The sequence below is a fragment of the Haliaeetus albicilla genome, chromosome Z, assembly GCF_947461875.1.
Source record: "Haliaeetus albicilla chromosome Z, bHalAlb1.1, whole genome shotgun sequence".
Classification (NCBI taxonomy): Eukaryota; Metazoa; Chordata; class Aves; order Accipitriformes; family Accipitridae; genus Haliaeetus; species Haliaeetus albicilla.
This window is the reverse complement of record NC_091516.1, coordinates 31,883,451-31,903,593: the sequence shown is the minus strand read 5'-3', so window position 1 is coordinate 31,903,593 and position 20,143 is coordinate 31,883,451. Positions and strand designations below refer to the sequence as shown.

The following is a 20,143-nucleotide window of genomic DNA, read 5'->3' as shown; positions in this document are numbered from 1 at the left end:
CCTTACTGTACATGTCCTGTGTTCTGCCCATTCCTTACCATACATATCTTATTTAGGGTCAAGTAATGAGAGAAGAGCATTTTAAATCTGTCCTGTTAAAACATTTTTTGTGAAGGAAATGGTAAAAGAGAGAAATAAATTAACAGTTAAATAAATTAACGCCAGTTGGGCAGTTTTGGCATAGAAGGCAGACACTATTCTTACTCACATGTATTGTAGGTTGATGTTTTTCACAAATGCCTGACGGGACACAAATCTTAAGCCTGAATCCACCACGGTCCTGAGAAAATACATAAAGCTGTTAGAATATTTCATTTAAAATATAATGGAAAGCATAATGATAGTAACGGTTAAAATAAGAGTGTGGATGAAATCTCAACAAGGCTGAACCGCAAGATCTACAACTGTCCTCTGTAACACACAAAGTTAGGCCTACACTCTGATAAGGTCTCTATATACTTCTATAAAAGAAATAAAGAAAAAATAGCTTTATAAAATATGCATCCCATATACTTACAGATTTTTAAGTCCAACATAAAATCCAACTTCATTGTCATTGATGCTTTCTAATTTTCGCTGGTTTGCGATGTAACTGTTGAAAAAGCAAGACAGAAAAAAGTATGAAAGTGAATTCTTCCATGGCTTTGACTGTTCAGACATCAAGCACTGATGTCTGGAAGTCAGCAGTGATTGCCGACCTATTGCAATTAACACTAAGATCTAGTTAGAACATCTGCAGAGCAAAAGTGCTTCTTAAAATCTTCCCCATCATTTAAATGGTACTTTGTGGGACAGGGCTGGAGGAGAAATAGTTGAGTTTTACACAGGTGAAATGAAGCCTCGTTCATCAAGGAAGCAAGTCACCCTGAAGGCACAGTAAATGAAGCTGCATCACCATTTTCCATGACACACTTCCCTACCTCATGCATTTCACAACAGCAAAAGGGCCAACTTTAATTGTGACAGTGGAGTTACCCCCACTTACATTGAGGGGGGGGGATCAGACTGCCCTAGTCTCTTCTCTCATGTTGTTAACTTAATCACTTGTTAAACTGATTTTGTCCCTGCCACAAAGTAGTTTCAGTTCTATTTACAAGGTGTGGCAATAGGAAAACTGAGGAAAGGGAGGCTGTACTTCATGATGTTAAATACGCAAGCAGAAATTAAGAGAAGAGAAACTGTCATAGTAGACCAAAGCACTGAGTCCACTCACATAGCATGAGCATTTGCCTGAACCCCCAAAGTATGTGGTCATGCAAGGCGGTCCTTTGTATTATCATCATGTGAGATCTACGAATAACCAGTGACATCCCACAGACTGGAAATTAAAATGTTTTACAGATAATGCATGGTATGATATATAATCTGTTACCTCTTGTGCAGCAAGAAAAAAAGTTTCACAGTGCAAATCATGCAGTCTAGGAAGAAGAAATTGGTCAAAACTGCAATTCAACTGACATTACGGGCAGAAAAGTAAGCCTGATATAAGAGATGCCTTGCTAAAGAGTCCATGCATCTCAAAAGATAACCCCAGTCCCAGAAAAACTTACACAGATTGACCTGTATTTTCATGAGCATCCAGAACTAATCAAAGCTGCAGGTTTTCCTAAAAAGAATGAGTCTTTCCTTGCTACAATAAAACTTGTCTTCATTTTAAGCTTTTTTTTTTTTATTTAAAGGGAATTCTGGTGAATTGGAAAGAAGATGTATTGCTTTCCCGAAGGCAAACCATCTACCTTAACTGGTGTGTTAAGGGAAATTCACGGTGTGCCCGCTCCCCAACAGAAGCTTAAGAATCCCAAAAGTTGGGTTGGGCTCTACTCCAAAGCTGCAAAGCTGACTTGGGCTATGCTCTTGCCAAGCATGAGGAAAAGCAAAAAGATTCCCCTAATGGGATTCATTGTCCCTTGGGAAGAAGAAGGGCAGGAAAAAGACAATGCATGATGCTAGACAAAACATATTACTACAGCATCATATGACGCTGACTGCTCTGCAGGACTTCTTAGGATAAGATTAACATGGTGTACCCATTACAAGACAATAGAGTCCTTCACATTTTGTGGTTCTTTCCTTGGATTTTTTAAGGCAATCTGATTTACTCTGTTGGAGTTTATTAATCTATTTTTTTTACATATTTTACCACGTAAAAGTGATTAAGTAGTTTATAAAAGACTATCAATTCTTCCACCTGAGAGTCCTGCAAGTGAATGACTGTACTTCCTCTGAACCTGCCCTAGAGAAGAACTCATGATTTAATTAAGTATCACCTTCTCTGTCACTTGGACCTCATCATGCAAAAATAAAGTCATGTAAGAGGTATCAACGATACCTTCTTCATCCTGCCTGCAGCGTTCAACCAACAAGAATCCTGTCAAGACCAGATAGAGACAGGGAGAACAAAGAGCAGAAATTGAAGAAAATGGACAGAGAAACAGAGGGAGAAGAGACTCAGAAGAGTAGAATAAAAGAAACTAAGTGACCAGTTGTACTAGCTGAAGATTAAGCCATCAAAAAACTCTCTGACAAACACTGCCAGAATGCAGATCCATCACTTAAATACACTTATCACTCATCCAAATCTGACATTGCAATTTTAATCATAAAAACATTTAACCAGAACGTCCCACTACGAGAAGCTCCAGAACTTGACATAACTTACAGTGTTGCACAGAAATACACTCTTGTATTACATCCTGTGGTAAGCCTCAGCCAGTCGTAAAACAGCTCAGCTCTGCTGAAGTCAATGAAGCTACCACAATTTACATCAGACGAAGATCTGAGTACGAGCACACGATCTACATAAAAAGATCAGTGTTGGTCTATTAGGGAACAAACCAAAAGGATGATATTTAGGAAGAAGAAGCAGCATGAATTTCTTATCATTTCTCTCCATCTCTTATTGCATCCCTTAAAAGAAAAGCAAGGGAGGCATACTTTACTCTGAGCTAGTACTAGTTTCTTTATGGTGAATGATTTATGATTCCATTTCCTAACTGAAAGAACCAAAAGAAACCACTGATTTTCCATAACCATATTTTGAGCAGGGACCCAGAAGAAATTCTGGCTAAGTGCGACTAAGTCAAAGCAATAAACCTCTCAGTACAGAACATGACAGTAAAGCAAATTTCACGCAGTTCGAAATCCTTGAAGAGTGGACAGATGTAATTTACCAGAAGCATGTCACATCCTCTTACACTTCCTTATTTGCTTAACAAGTCTGTTTTAAGTTAAGCCTTTGCAGCTATTTCACAGCAGTGCAAAAGAAAGGAGTAATGATGATGTAGCTGTACACTGCAAGGGGAAGTTGTTCTTCTGTTTCATTTAGAGGGAGTTTTGAAATAAAACCTCCCCCTAACTGAAGGCTATTTTTAACTTCTTCACAAATACTCTACCTTGATGTTACTTATCATCAAACATTAATACTCTAAAAGCTCTGACTTGCAGTGGGTGACGCTGAGAAATGTAATTTGCCTGCCTGTCCTTAAGAGTATCCACCCTATTCTTTAACTGAACGTATTTATTGTAGCACAGAAGAAAAACATCCTGACTCACGGCTGGCTGAAGTCACGTGAGGAGCTTGGAAGCTCCCACTGCACACCACAGCAAAGCGTAGTGCCGCCAAAACCTGGCTGGATAGTACCCAGTCGGATCACAAGTATCAGCTCACAAACACCAACTGCTGCCTCTAAACCAAACGCTCAGCTGCCTACAATACTATTTGCTTGATGATACTATAGCATTCTGCCTCCCCTTCAATGAGTCATCAGTAAACAATATTTGTTTTCAGACCTTTAATTTCATCTCCCCTTTGTAAACTACTGATTAATTCTAATAAAGGCATTCAGAATCACACACCTACTGACTGCACACTGCAACCTACAATAACACATTCACCTCAGCACACTTCAGTAGCTATTGAGTACTATCACACACTTGTACTTCACCACTTCTGCAACATTCTGGAAATGATATTTTAAAATCCTATCGTAAAAGAGTTAACTCCTCCAAATAAGTTCTCCTTTAAGAGGGTGGTCTTCACTTCTGTTTATTACACATATGAAAGACTATGGATACAGTCTGTATAATGTCCGTAAAGCAACCTCTGAACTGCAAGAGCATGAAGAGAAGCAGGTTCTGCTCTTTAAAGCAGTCCAGATTATTTTGTGCTTCAATAGCTCAAAAAAGTATTTCACTTTTTCAAATCTCTTCCTTAACCTGAAAAAAACTGGTCAGCAGAAGTATGTCTTCCTAACTTATTTGATTTATTCTATTTCCTCTGAATTAGTGTATTTCAAGGTATACTACACCATCTGGAGCTATAAGGACATGCTGGAAAACTAGTGCACACTAGTCTTAACAACATAGATGCAAGCAAATAACACTGTAATTCAGCTCCAGAACTATTTCTGTTGCCAGAAAACTCCCTTTATGGGAAACATATTTTCTTAACACTCCAAAAAATAAATCAATTATATGTCTAGCTCTGGTTCATACAGCTGGGAAAAAAGTTTTTAAAATTAATAAACATTCCCTGGTGAAGTGTTTCTGAACTTCGGGAAAACTTTATACTCGGAGTTATTTTTTCACTAAATCTTTAGGGGAAAAAGGCAGCACACTCCAGACATTGAACTGTCAGTAGACGAAGTACCATTTAATGACAGGTCACATATGTCCCTACAACTTGGGTCTATACTACTGTGAGAGCTGTATGGTAACATCAACAATTAAACACTGCAAAGTTCCCTAGTGCTGTATTTTCTTACAAACTTAAATGTTAGACCAAGTTCATCAAAAGGTATGCTAAAACTTAGGGACATTTTCAACACACCTGGGCTGATTTATGTTATGCATCAAATTCATGCAGAATTTGTAAGCTTGACACAACACTTGATGAAACTTGGCAGATTCAAATGGGTTTCACTTGCAGCCCCTCTGAAACCGAATTTAAAATAATGCTCAAGGGGCATGAACTCACATAGTTTGAAAATGAAACATAGAGCTACACAATGTTGCATATCAGGAATGCCAGGTTTAGACAGATGTAGGGACCAATGGTATAATCTCTGCTCAACCAAGAAACCTTTGTACATAGGACCAAGCTCACCCTAGGAAGGTAACTCTAACAGCAAGCAATGAACATGATCTAGACACCTACAAGTGACAAGTTCTCTACAGATATACAGCCTTACTCTAATTATTTTATTCTATTTTACTGTCTCTGTCTGATACCATCAGTGCTAGACTTCATGAGGCCAACCTCTAGAAACAGAACTTCTACTACGAAATGAGCATGCCGTAACTCAGCAAAGAGGCAGTGTGTCACAATAGTCCACTGTGGACTTACCTGGCATTCAGCAATTTTACAAACTGGTGCTCGACTGCTTGGCTGTCTGGTTTCTCCTGACAAATTCTGAGGAAGTGCTGTGGTGGCTTTTTTTTTTAAACTGTGAATCACTCTGTATTTCACAAAGAGTGGAAAACTGATTGCCACTATTACTGGCTCCTTAAGTTCATCCTTTAGGGTTTTTGTCCCTCCCATTTAGAGTATTTAACCATGAGTCACAGAACACTACAGGAGGTAGCTCTCCACATGCCACTACAGCAGCTCTGGAGCTGACATAATAAACTCTGGGATCTTTCTTTACAGCCACAGGCATGCCTGTTTTTTGAGCAAACCCTTCACTGCACATATCCCACATTCAGATACCACACTGTTCAGGGCAATGTGGAACTTAGCATCTCATGGCCAAGGTCACAGATCACAGTTACCTTCAAGAATTACCTGTTTTCGATGTGTGGCTGCATCAACTGCCAGGAGAGGGTGGGGTCAGACATTCTGCTTCATGCCAATATACTATGATTATCCAAGTAAGAGTATCCAAGTAGTAGTACACAGTTGCCATTGGGAATTGCTTCTCCAAAGCCATCACCCTGAACAATTAGTGCCAACCCACCAGCTTAAAGCAGGAGAAAGTGGGAATTCAGTGGAGATCCCAATCTTGTTTTGGCACTGCAGGAGCAGATCCATACTCTTGCTTATGACTTCAACTCCATGGGAAATGGAAAGCCCACGGTTTGCCAGCCAACCTTAGTTCCCTCTTTACAGTATGCAAATATGAAGGCAAAAGTAAAAATAAATGAATATGTCTGCAATGTAGAGTTTAAGGAAACAGTTACTATATTTAGAGGCAGAGAAAATGAAACGTAATGCACCCTTGGGCTTACTTACGTTTCTGGTTTGGCTTCAAGGTGTTTGTTCTGTTCTCTTCAAATAGCAGACTACCAAATAAAGCAAACTCTCAAGACATTTCATGCAGCTTTCCAGATTTAAGATTCATGCCTTGACGAGCTCCACCTTCAGAATTATTTTCCCCAAAATGCATGCAAAGCTTATTTAACTATTTTCTCCATTCAGAGACCTGTCCTCCCCCTTGAGCTCCATAAAGTTCATACATTTGATATTTCACCAAGACATCAATTTTTTACATTTCTCCAGAGGACAATTGACAGCTACAGTCTAGCTTTTCCTTAGCAAAGATACTTTGGAGATGTTGATACTCCTTGATGTAGTCAGAAAGAAGTATCAGCTGGCCAGACAATAACCTATTTATTCAAAAAGATATGTCTTAATCACTGACCTTATACTTATCTACAAAACACGTTTCATCCACCGTGTACGAAATCATCTCTGCAAACTGTTAGGAAGAGGCTTAAACTCCTGTACAGTCCCTTTATAATATATACACTAAAAATCACACATTAAATAACATACAAAAGTTACAGTAGTGAATATGGCTTTTCATTAGTTCTCGACAGAAAGCAGACACAAGACCAACATTTTTTATTATTATTATTTGGCTTGCAAGGAAGAAAGAGCATCTCAAAGGAATTAATAAATATAAATATATGTGACATTTCTTTCTCCTACAGAACCACCTAGTGCTGTGACTCTTCAAAGACTAGTAACTTTCTAGTTATTCTATTTTTCAGCAATTGCATACACCACCTCTGTAGCTGTCACTGGCCTTGATGCAAATGAGAATGGCAAAACAGTAGTTCCGTAACAACACAGTAAGACTGCTCCTAACCATCCTTTATATGCATCTTTTTATGTCCCTCAGTGAATCAAAACATTAAAGCATCTTGGCTGATGTCAAAACCTTTGAATTCTCTTCTTTCCAGGTGCACATGCCCAGGCAGTGACTTTGTGGAAGGGATGTCTTAAGTGAGCTGCACGTCCTTCAGAGTTAGATAGGCACTTGTTAACATAAATCAGTATGCTTCACAACATTTTAAGTCTTTTTCCTATCTCCAGGTTTTGACATGCTCAGTATTCCCTGACTCTTTGATTCAACATAAGAAATTCCCTCTGAAATTCCCTCCAAGGCCAGTCTTCCCCCCAAATATATTATTACCAGTGTTTGTCATTAATACCCATCTTTATTCAGTCTAAAATTACTGGCTCTTGGAATGTTAAATACTCTGTTCAATCTGCTCTGGTATTCACTGGTTCATCAAGACAGAGGACCGTACCTGCTACACTGTCCACTGCCTCATTCACTGCATGCAATACACCTCGTGCCAAATACAGATCAGAAGGTAGTACTTCCAAATGATGGAATGAAACTGCAAAACTTGAAGCCATCCATCCAGGAAAATCCATCTATATCCTGTTAACGCATTAAATTTGCTGAATGATTTGACTCCTAACATCTCAAACAATATTCTCCTTCCCATAAGCCAGCAAAAATTTTCCTTCTTCTGTTTTTATTTAAGTCTTGAAAGTCTACATATGGTCATAATCTCTACACTTTTTCTCTGCAATTATTACATAAAGAACGCAACTGGTAGATGTTTTTTCCATTCTTCAAATGATACCATCTGCTGCCATGGTTCACAATTGATTTCCTAGCCTCCTTCCCAAGACCTGTGAAACATCTTGTGTAGCCCTGACTACCGATCTGTGTCTTCTCCAAGACGTATTTTGTCTTTTAATGGAAGACATACATAAATACATCTTCACATTATGGTACCAACGCATTCCAAAAGGGTTATGGGTTGTGTTTTTCACCTTCCATGATGTTAACTCTCTTAATGTTTATCTCACTATTCTAGGCCCAGAACAAACTGCCTCCTTCTGTATGTCAACACCAATCTTACCATTTATATTTAACCAATGCATTTTTCAGGGACCATTTCAACAGCATTAAAATTGCTTTTTTGCTAAAGTCTTTCAGAGGCACTTTTCACTCTTCCACATTTATGTGCTCTTCACAGTTCCCTATTTCACTTTATCACATTTATTTCCATTCTGTTCTCTGTCCTATATAGTCCATTTCTCGTCATTTTAATTGGCCAATCTTTTGAATTTATAGCTTCTTCCATTAGCATTCCTAAAAAAAGCACTTTCTCTTCACTTGAGGAATCCTGTTCTTCACTTAATAAAAGTAGTTTCTTACTTTCACTGCATATATTAGCATGATGATGTGTTTATTACAGTATCTGCACATTTGTCAGTATCCAGAGTATTTCTAATACTCATGCTGACTGCCACATTGCTGCCACTGTTTCCATAACCTTCGACATTCCTGTACTTAGCCTGTTTGATTTTTGCAATGGTACATGCAGACAAGCATCCTGTGTCTGTCTTTCAGGTTTCTCTTGGTATTTCTGTTTGTTCTGCTGCCTGAAATAAACGTATTGCCTCTTCTAGAGTGAGATCAACTTTACTTAAAATCCCACCCACAGATGTCTTTATTGTTATACTTTAGGAAAATATAGTCTTTTGTAAGCATTTATTTTCCATTTTAACATGATTTCAAGTCTTAGATCACCTTCCCTACCACTTTTCCCTTCAAACTAAAGTCTCACCATGCATGTACCTCTTTCATGAGGTGACACCTTTTGCTACAGTAGTCTTCAAACTTTTTCACTATTTCTGCAAAGCTGCCTTCTCCTTACCCACTACTACTTTCAAAGCATTCTTCATTAACCTTTACAACTTTTGTCCCTGCCACCGCATATGCATAAGAGTAGTATTTCTCTCATCCGCCAGCCTGTTTCTCCTTACGGTTCTCATGACCACGCCACACCGCTGCACACACCTTTCAGCACTGCTCCGACTTACACACCTTTGCAGCATTCCCCCCGCCCCAGGGTGTGTGTGGGTGAAGGTGAGGTGTTCCCTGCAATTATACGAGATTGAGCAGACATTTCGATGATACCTCCAACTGTTAGGACTCTCACTTCCCAAACCTTTCATTTCAGATACCCACTGTGAAGAGCAAAACTGCTTCAAGTTGAACTGTTCATTAAAAGCTGTAAGAATATGCAGAAGTCCTCCACAGCAGGCAAAAACTATGCATACAACCAGACCAAGCAAACAGAAGGAACAACTGCCCTGTGTCTGTGCAGACAGGAATGACATGGAGGGTTAGGAGAAACGTTCAGGGCAGGGAAGATCGACAGTCTTTCTTCCACCCACGCCCACCTCCAGGACAAGTGGAATCTATCTCTTTCTGCAGCTGTGCCACCTGGGTCTATGTCCCCCAAATGACAAAGGCTCCAGGCAACAAGAGAGTCACTGCACACAAACATGGTCTGGGACCTGCAGTGATGTCTAGTGCAGACATAGTATCCAGCATTAATATTTTTTCTATTTAGGTGCCTTGATGTCACATGGATTTGTGCCAACTCCAAATATTTGTAAGTCTGTTTGAATCTTACATGAAAAGTTTAAAATGTTGTGTGTATGTATAAATGTGTGCAATACACAATCATCAAAAGTTACTTACATTGCTACCACTCTAAACTGTAAAATACTTCAGCATATCCTTATGTACACCTACATAGTCAGTCTCATGAAGTCAACAGAACTGCTCCCAGCAGGAGAGTACAGCATATGTGTTTACCAGGTAAGGATCATGGTATGCATAATGCGTTCCAAAACCTGTTCTAAAAATTAGGAAGAGGCAAGACTGGAGGGAGGAGTAGGAGATGAATATGCAATAGACTATTGGGGCGGGGCAATTTCACCCTCCTAAACTAGACCCATATTCACCAAATAGATTCACCTGTTTAAGGGGAAAAAAAAAAAAAGACATGTATGTGTGAAGTAGAAGACCACAGATTTGGAAGAAATGCTGGAAATAATGCTCCCATAGCACCCAGGGGTACCAGGTTCAATTCCTTCCTCTCCATAAGGGAACGTGATCCCAATCTCTCAGAAGACACCATACTATAAAGCAACCTGAGAGAGGACAGTCTCAACCTTACCTGTTTATGCTGGTCTAATTTTTGCTGTAATTGAACACTCAGTGGAGCAGGAGCAGGACTCGGCTATCTCACTACACAAATAAGCATCACAGTCGCTTAGCAAAACAGAGTCTCCTGCTCTCTGACCCAAAAGCACATTTAAATACTCCAAGCCAAGTAAGGCGACTCAGACAGGAAGAACCAAGGCAAGCCCACATCTGTACGCCATACAGGACAGTAGTTAAGATGCTGACATGCAAGACCTTGGTTCAGACCCATGCTCTGCTTGAAGCAGAGCAGTTCCCCACATGGCTGCCAAAATGGTTCACCTGGGACCACAAAAACATCTTACTCCACAGTGTGACCCCACTCGCTAAAAGGAAGGTCTTGCTTTTTCCACTCAGCCCAGTGAACGAAGTCCCCAAAGTTTTCTTATACTCAGTAGAGAGAGAAGGGGACGCCTCTATCAGCTAATTTGCAGTAGGAACCTAATTTAGCCTCCTGAATCACTTCCTGGAAGAAGCAAGCTCCCCATTGCTGGCAGGAGAGTAGCCAGCTGAGTTAAGTGCCTTCACTACACAGTTCGTAGGGAGTTGCCAGATTTTAATGCTGAGGCCTGGGACAGTCCCAGACATGCTTAGCAAGTCCAGCGCATGACACCCACAGCACATGCTGTGAAATGTGTCCCAGTCCATGCCCAGTAAGCCTGACATGCCCAGTATGTGCACTTGATTTATCTGCATATGCTCGCTGTGCCGTCTGGCATTCAGAAAATCAGACAGTTGTTGCAAAAGAATGGGCAAAGTCACATCTTATACCCTATTCATATGGAATACGGCATCTGATTGTGCAATGTGGGACATCCATGCTTTGCAAGATATCTGCTGAATATGGCCTTAATTATTTTTACATGTATGGTTAGGAAATAAAAAAGGTAAAAATAATTTCATTTAATTCTAAAACTGGAAGATTTCTTCTGGGTTAACTGTCAAACCAAGAGGAAAAATGGGTAACTTGCCCAGCCCCAACTGCAGTTCTATCGACAGACTCTTCCATAAGGAGCTCAGAAGTGTTGCCATTTCCCTGCTTTTCTGTTTCAGCAATGGACTAACTTTGATTAATGTACTGCCCCTATTTATACATCAGATAACTGTATACAGTGAACCATATATCCTCTATGGATCCAGCACAAGCTTCTGTAGTGACTGGAGCTGCTACAGGTTCATTTCAATACAGAATTATCTAAAACTTTGTAAAAGACCCTTCTAAAATACTCAGTCTCAGCTTCCTCTTGCCTCAACATTCTTAGTCCTCACACAGTAGGAAAATGCTTGAGATGCAAGAAAAGCCGCAAGTCAAAAACACATCAAATAATGGAGCCACAGGCCCCTTCTCTTCCAAACTTAGGCAGAAAGACACTTGAATCAAAGTTCTTTTCATCCTTCGCATACGTCCTCCAAACTACTCGACACTGGTGAAACCCTAATTCCATCCAGTTTTGTCACCGACTTTAACAAGGCCAGAATCTCAGCCTCAGCTTTCTACTGAAATAAAAGGCTTCTAAGTACCTTGCTGGATCAGGACCAGCAGGCTTAGCAAAAGGCTGGTTCAAGTCGTGCCATTCAGAGATTACGGTCTCCTAAAGTGCCTCTGAAAATGCCTTGGGCCTTTGGCATGCCTTGTTCTACTCTCTCTTACTTCTGAAAAAAAATCTCATTTCTTCAGGCATTGTGTAAGAAGGAAAGAATATTGACCTGAAATCTGATCTTCAAGAATGTATCCTACTGATGACAACACAAGCCAGAAACAGGAATAGCTGAATTAGTATTAAATATATTTGAGTTTCAGCTATAACTTCTGTCAATGATCGACACTCAATGCAGGTTATTTTCTTCCAGGAAAATAAAAAAAAAAAGCATATTCACAGACATGGCATGGCTCCTTTCCCGTAAGTCCATTATGATTGTGCAATGTTATGGTTAATAGTAGCTATGTAAGAAACAGGATCTCCATATGTGTATTTCAGGAGGGGGAGTTGTTTGGTTTGCTTTTTGAAGTTTCTGAAAATATACACTCACAACTGAACACGAAATACTGTGTATCCTGATTGTATTTAATGTTAATAGCAGCTATGCATCTACATACATCTGGATGAAGAGATCTTAGCAAACACAAACAGCGTCCGGTAACAGAGCACATTCACATCCCAGGCAGTACAGGCTTTCAAACCTCTACAAACTTATTTCTCCATTTGAAATGCATTAAATCAGTGAATTTATACAATCAGTGCTTCACTTTTTAAAGGACAGTTTTCAAAGAGAGGTTTTTCAGATGTAACAAGCTAAATATACATTTAACATCAGTACAGCATAGAGACAGTTTTAGAATCCTCTGCTCCATTTTTCATCTTTTATTACTCCTCATTACCTGCTACACTTATCCAGCTTGGGCAAGGATATTTCTATGTCCACCTTCACTGACATGTTAGACTTCCATGCAGTGACAGATGACAAATGCGGGAGAGAGAGAACTGCAATCCAAAAAAACGGGAGTGTTGAGGGGGGGTCACTCTTACATTAAAATTAAATCCAAAATGGAGAAATAAGACCCTTGTTTAGTTATGTAAAAGTTTTTGCTTTACAATCATTTGGGATTTAGAATCTTGCTAAGCTACTTTCTCCCTTACACTGTCAGCATAAAAATAATAACGAAAAAATAGAACTTGAGAAATCTGGAAAATGCCATCCTAAAGATATCACAGGCTGGACTGCCAGGCCCTCTGTTTTCTCATTAGTATGGAAAAAAGTGGAAGTTTCTTGAAAATAACGTATTCAAGACCAAATCCTTGAATTCATACAAATAGCTTTCATTTTAGTACATAAATTCCAAACCTCTCTCAAAACTCTTGAGTGACCAAAGACATAGAGGGAGAGGCAGTGTTCTGCCAGCCCAACCAACGCTGAGTGCCTCCTGAAGGATGCTGCCCTCCTCCAGCATGAGCTGTTTCATCGCAGCCTGCCGGAGACAGTCCCAGTGGAGACCCCGAGGAGCCCCATCAGTCCTCATCAACCAGAAGGACAAGGACTAAAACAAGCCATCCAAAAGGTTTCCTGGGAGCAAAAAAAGAATGCCAGTATATACAAAACCCAATGCTTTGTGATATTTGGAGTATTTTTAGAGCCTAGAAGTCACAACACTGATTTTCGTAATGCTTACTTTCACCTCACCTTAACCAATTACCCAGATCTTTCAAGGAAGATTTAAAAAAAAAAAAAAAGATAAATTCCTAAAAGCAGCTATTATATCACCACTGTCCAAAACCCCTTTAATAATTTGTAGCCTGATGCCTCATGTTTTATTATAAAATTCCAAGTCACCAGAAATAACTTTTCAACCCAGCCAAGCCATGCAATGCTGCACAGCCGAAAGTTGTTTTGAGGAGGAAGGGGCTGGGGGTCGAGGAGCCTTACAGACAGTTTTATATTGTATTAAATCTACAAAAGCCTAGAAATCTAAAATGAAAGAGACCCAAAATACCAACAGCTCTGAGCTTCATATGAATTTAAACATGCCTTTTTTTTTAGCACAAGCTCACATGACTTGTTAAATAATTTACTCTATAAATTACTTATCCTGTCTTATTTATTAACAATTCTAGAGTGCTTTATATAACTGCATTAGAAATTTATTTTGTGGTTTTGAAATGTAAGCAATACACAATCACCTCTCCTTTAATAGGCAAGAGCTTAAAAATCACCTACTATTTTGTTGGCAAGCAGTTCTTCCTGAAATACACTAATTAATTTCAAACCTCATTCACCTGAATAATCACAAGTCAACATATTAATGACTTGATACCAGAACTGTGAAACTAGGCCAGGAATATACTTGCACTGCAAGAAGACACTTTGAAATCAAAGTCTTTGAAGAGTCATATACACTGAGATATACTAACAATACATTTCAGTTAATGAGAAACTATTAGACCGGTCCTTTTACAAGACCTCCTGAACACTTTAAAAATGACTCATTTACTATCCTATTAATATTTTTGCTTGAGTGATCTCACCACTTATTTGCTATTGTGCCTACGATGCATGTATTTAACAATACTTACTCATTTTGCTCTCACCACTGTTGGTCCTTGGCTCTTAATGTGAGTTTCAATGACTGATATCATGATTTTAATGGAGGATCTCACTCTGGAGCTCAATTTATCTCTAATAATATCAAAACTACCAAACAATTATTATGATTAAGCTCTGCTATGATAAGCGATTTTAGCACTGGCACATGCTTTCCGTGTAAAGAGCAGCCCACATCAGCACCCTAGACAACGGGACAAATCTAAAATCTTGTTAGAGACTTTTCAAAAATCTATCTTTTATTCACCCTAATAGAAAACTATGCAAAAACAACTAGGAAGGGAAAGAGTGAGGAAGACGACTAAGAAAAGCACCAGGCATAAATACTCTTAATGCCCTCCCATACCAAGTCTCAGCAGCTGCCCCTCAGAGGGCTTATACAGAAGTGCTCTGGGTGTCTTTCTACTGCTCAGTAGATTTGGATGGGGGATCCCACCAGGAACCATGAAATAGCTGGACCAGGTGGAGAGTGTTTATTAAGCTCTAAACTGCAATTTACCTACGGGCCAAAACAGAGCTAAAGTACCTGGGTATCAAGTGATGGAGGCTGCCCGACATGTGGGACTGCAGCTCTCTTATTCCTTCCAGCACCACCCCAGCTTTCTCTCCCACCTCTCGGAGCCAAGGGGAAGCCCTCGCTGCCCACTCGCATCCTGCCTGCTCGGTGCCATCCACCTGGCCCACAGCCAACCCCTGGCACCACCATGGGTTTCATCACATGGTCACCCTAACCATGCAGCTATCCCACCACTCCCAGTGCATGGGGCCCAGGTGAGGATCCTGACCCAGCCCATGCTCCCCGGGCGCCCGTGGGTGCTTTGCCTAGGACTGCAGGATCCACTCCTCTCAAAAGCGGCACTTAAGCCGCAAATGAAGGATTGGGTCCAACAGACACTCAGGAAATACATGGGAATAAATTACTAGAAATTAATTGTCTTATGCTCTTCTCACTCTTATTTACACCAAGTGTAATTCCACCAGAGACCAATGGAATTGTGCTCCTGTATCTATAGAGCACATAGAAGAAAAATCAGGCCTGAAGCTTCCCAAGTAAAACTCAATGCTCCAGCCTCTTAAACCCGTTTCTTAGCTAGAATACAGCAAGATGTGTGGTGTTAAAAAATGTTTCCACAATCTGTATCGACCATATTAGAACCGCTTCCCTACATAGTTACTGTTTACTGAGCTCCCACGATGAAATAAGGTGACAGTTACTGCAGTCCAATTTTTAATTTATGCCTATAAACTAATTAAAGGGCCTCTGTGTTTTATGTTAAAAGTACACATGAAAAGACCATCTTAAATACGTGCAACAGCATCTCCTGAGAAATCCATGACTCAAAATTATTTTTAGATCACCAAACACAACGTGCAATGTCACAGAATGATACAGTAAAAACTGAAAAGAACTGTAAAGACAGTGATGCTCAAAAACCACAGGGAAATGAAAACCAAAAGCATCAATACAAAATTACTAGATACGTTTTAAGTTGATCATGGCTGGAATACATACTTATATATGTGTTTTCTCCTCTGGCCTTTTAAACAGTTTAAATTCTAGGGGGATATTGCTCCGTTACCTCCAAATTGAAAGTACCGGGTAATAAGGCTAGCAAAGCCTATGAAAATGAGCAGAGATGCACAGCTCAAAGCGATTTTTTTTTTTAATGAAGCAATCCACAGAATATTAAGCAAATATCTGAAACAATAACTGCTGTAACAACTCAGAAAGACTCTTTACCATAGGTCCTAAAAAATCTGCCAAAGGTAGGCCATATATGAGTAGCAGAGATGACTGCCTCCAGCTTTTTCCCCAAACACATGCAGGGAAATGCAGCAAATTGACTTCAGCAAACTGCAGAAAGGTAGCCCAAAGGCTAAAATTTAATCTAAAATCACACAGTATTTCATGGTGTTTTTACATTTGTTTCTGAAGTAAACCAAAAAAGAGAAGAAGGATGGAGAATGCAAATAGTGAGAAATCTGTACAGATTTTGAGGAAAATATTCTGGTATCTTTTACATTAAATGCCATGGAAAACAATCCAGAAACAACAGGGACTGGGAAATACGGAGATGGACAAAACAGCCTGACTATCATCTACAAGTCCATTATCCAAAATTTTTTTGCTCAGCAAAAGCCTTTGCAGCTTTTGTCAGGCAACGTATGTGGACACCACAGAGTACAGAGCTGTGAAACGATGCAGGATTGAACACGAAAGCTACAGAACTCTCTCACCCAGTATCGTTTTGCAGGCAAACGAGGATGGAAGCAACACATGAGTAAGAGGGGGGGGGGGGGGGGAAACTTTTTGCACCTTTCTCACTGTTAACGATGGTTTCCTAATGCCCTAGCACTCTAGCACTGAGAGGCAGCACAATGCTCATTCCTCTGCAGACTTAGTATTTTCTCCTCCCAGCCACCTTACTGAGAAGGGCAAAGCAGGCTCGCATGCCTATGGCCAGGGCAAGGAAGATAGTTTGCTGTTCCTTCCACCAGAATCTGCCGCATCCCCTTCTTTCGGGGTTTTTTTTTTTGGTTGTTTTTTTTTTTGTTTTAATAGAAAAAGAGTATAGGAGAGATCTGGGGGAGGGGGAGAAGCCGCGCACCAAAACTCTCGGTTCGCAGGAATAAACCTCAGGAGCGAAAGTAAAAGAATAAATAGAATAGTGCCCTCACCACCCCCACGCCGTCCTTCCAGACCCGCTGCCGCCGCAGGGGTGAGGTCCGGGCGGTGCTCGCCCCGGGGCCGGGGCCGGGGCCGGGGCCGGGGCCGGGCCGGCAGCCCAGCGCGCCGTCCCGCTCCCCGGCTGCCCCGCGGTCCCGCCGCGGCCGGCGGCGACCCCCGCGCCGACTCCCCGCCGCTCCGCCCGCCCCGCTCCCCGGGCACCGCATCGCGGGCAATGAGGATCCACCATCTAAACGGGCTACCGCAGCGGTATGTCTGGGGAGTCGCGTCCGAATTAAACCACAGCGGGCTTTCCGGCTTCCAGCCGCCGCCTCTGCCCGCGGGAGCAAGTGCCCTTCGGCGCGGGTAAGTTCCCCGCCGCCCGCCGCCCCCTCCCGCGGCGCCCCTCGGCCGCTCCGTCCCGCCGCCCCCCCGCGCCCGGGCCGGGCCCGGGCCGTACTCACATCTCGGTGACATTGTCGCCCTCGGCGCTCCGCTGCGGCACGGGGAAGGAGGCGATGCCCGGCGCCGGCTCCGCGCACCAGATCCGCCAGGAGCTGCAGCGGCAGGACGCGGGGCAGCCCAGCGCGCCCCGCCAGCAGCCCAGCACCAGGCAGCACAAGCCCCACAGCCGCGCCAGGCCGGGCCCCGGCCTCCGCCGCCAGGACACCATGCCGCCCGCCCTCACTCCAGCGCTGCCCCGACGGCCTCCTCCTCCTGCTGCCGCCGCCGCCGCCGCCGCCGCCGCCGCCGCCGCCGCCGCCGCTGCCGGGGCGCACGCCCGGAGGGTGCGCAGCCTTCCGCGCCGCGGGCGGGCACCCCGCGGCCGGGGCTCACATGGGCGCGCCGCAGCCTCGGCCGCAGCCGCCCCGCCGCGCTGCCCGCCCCGGGGGCTCCGCGGGGCGGCGGGAGCCGGGGCCGGGCGCTGCGGCGGCGGCGGCGGAGAGGGGCGAGCGGGACCGCCGGAGCGGAGCGGCGCGGCGCGGCGCGGCGCGGCACCTGCCCCCGGCCCCGCGGGCGGGCGGACAGCGGCGCCGCCTGCCCCCGCGGCGGCTCCCGATGATGCTGCAAAACGCGCGGAGCGGCGGGGGCAGGTGGCGGAGGCTGCGCTCCTACCTGCGGGGGCTCGGGCGGCCGCTGCCCGCCGGAGGGAGGGAGGGAGGGAGGGCGGGCGGGCGGGCGGGGACGGAGGGAGGCGCAGCCCGCGGCAGCGGCGGCGGGGCTCTGGGCGCCGTGCTCGCCGCTTTACGCACCGTCTCCTCCTCCCTCCAGCTGATAATAAAGCAGCCCCGGCTCCTGCTCCAGCCCAAGCCGGGGAGCTGCCGGCAAAGTGACGTGGGGCTGACGCAAAGAGGGGCAGAAACTCCACAAAATGAGCCTGAAATCCACACTCACACAGGGGAAAAAAAAAAAAAAATAGCGCCAGCAAGGGAGGGAGGAGGGAGGAGGGGGGAGGGGGAGGGAAGGGAAGAGAAGGGAAGGGAAGGGAGGGTGCCGAAGCGGAGGTATCAGCAGGCAGTAGGCGCCTGAGCCTTCAGACGCATAGGCACACATACACGCACAGGCACACACATCCGCGGACCCCACAGGCGTACACGCGGGCGCACCCCGCGGGACGGGGAGGGCCCCGCCGCCGGTGCCGGCTGTCCGCCCCGCCGGGCGGACGGGGACCCCTTGTCGAGGGGCGCCGGGCATTCCCGCCGGCGCGGGATCTCGCCATCGGGTAGTAAACGGGGATGCTGTAAGAGCCCCGGGAGGCGACGGATGAGCGGCCCTAAACCCCCGTGTTCTTTCCCCAAAACGCCTCGTCCTTCCCTTAACGGCTCCGCGGCCGGGGCCGCCTTGCGTTCCCCCCCCCCCCCCCCCCCCCGCCGCACTCCCACCCCCGGGGTGCGGGTTTTCCGCAGCGGTGCCGCTGCGCGGAGCCCGCCGCAGTGCCCGCCGCTGGGCGCTCCGCAGGCGCCACCGCGCGTCCCGCCGCCGCCCTGCACCGCGCCCCGCGGGGAGACCCTGCGCCGGTTCCTGCGGGGACGGACGGACGGACGGACGGAGGGGCTGCAGTTAGCGTGGGGGGCTAATGAACCCCCGACCGCCCTATGGACCAGTACGGTGCCCGCTTTATTTTTTCTTGGGGGGGGCGGGGAGGCGGGCGAGGAGTTACCGTTTCCGTGCATCGAGGTTGAGGCAAGTCTGACTTGTGTATGTGTATCACATATTCGCAGGTGCAAAGGGCGGCTGATCTGGGAAATGGGGCTTAACAATGATGTCCATCCCTCGCCGTTTCTGACACTGTGTTCCCTCTGTCCTGGTAAATGACAGGCAGTCCTTGCTCGGTGTTGGCAGGCTGTTTACTTACCACGGTACCATTATGTCCGAAGATGGTGACGGTCCTTTCTCATCTAATTACCTGAGCGGATTATTTTGAAATGAGTAAATCAGGGTGAATTGAAGAAAGAAAGGTTGCAGAATTTTTGTTACAAAGGTACATAACAAGTAGTCAATACACTATTAGACAGTGCTCAGGAATCAATTTCACCTGGCACTTATTAATTGAAAGCACACTCCGTTCTTTTTGCATTTGCTCAAGCTACAGAAAAATCCAGCTCTTACTGCGTGCATTCATAGGCCTGGCATAGTCACAGGCAGGGTGGGTTTTGCTTTCAAAGTGCATCCTACTAAGAAAGTCATAGTCATACCTAGCTGAAACACTGATTTATACCTCCCTGTAAGGCAATGAGTAAAATCGAGGTACAGAGACATAATTGAAAATATTGATGATCGTGCTATCATATTTAAACCAAATTTATTTGAAATTTAGGTAAAATTGTTACATAGATACAATTCTTCTACTCGGGATGTATCTCCTCCTTACCAAGTTCAGCACTTTGTCCTTTCTAAATAAAACACAAGGAAGATCAAGAGAGTCCCAAGGAATAACAAAGCCACATGATGCAGCATAAAAACATGGAAGGACCATAAAAAATATCATTCAAGTACAAGGCATTTTGTCTACAAGTAATACAAAATTGGAAAAAAGGGTACTAACAGCTTTAAAATAAAATATTTCTCTAAACAG

At 43.9% G+C, this 20,143-nt stretch overlaps 1 protein-coding gene across 7 annotated transcripts in view; it reads right to left on the bottom strand.

Annotated features, from left to right (window-relative positions):
- Positions 1-18,398, bottom strand: part of NTRK2 (neurotrophic receptor tyrosine kinase 2) — a 208,409-nt gene extending 190,011 nt beyond the window's left edge. The window contains exons 1-3 of one of the 7 annotated variants that reach the window (XM_069776835.1): positions 17,532-18,398; positions 518-592; positions 209-280 (exon numbers count right to left, since the gene is read on the bottom strand). In XM_069776835.1, coding sequence (XP_069632936.1) covers positions 209-280; positions 518-592; positions 17,532-17,740 — 356 coding nt within the window. In that variant the 5' untranslated portion in view covers positions 17,741-18,398. The remainder of the gene's footprint in view (positions 1-208; positions 281-517; positions 593-17,531) is intronic. The other 6 variants (XM_069776828.1, XM_069776830.1, XM_069776832.1 and 3 more) reach the window with 6 other exon arrangements.
- Positions 18,399-20,143: the final 1,745 nt, after the last annotated feature.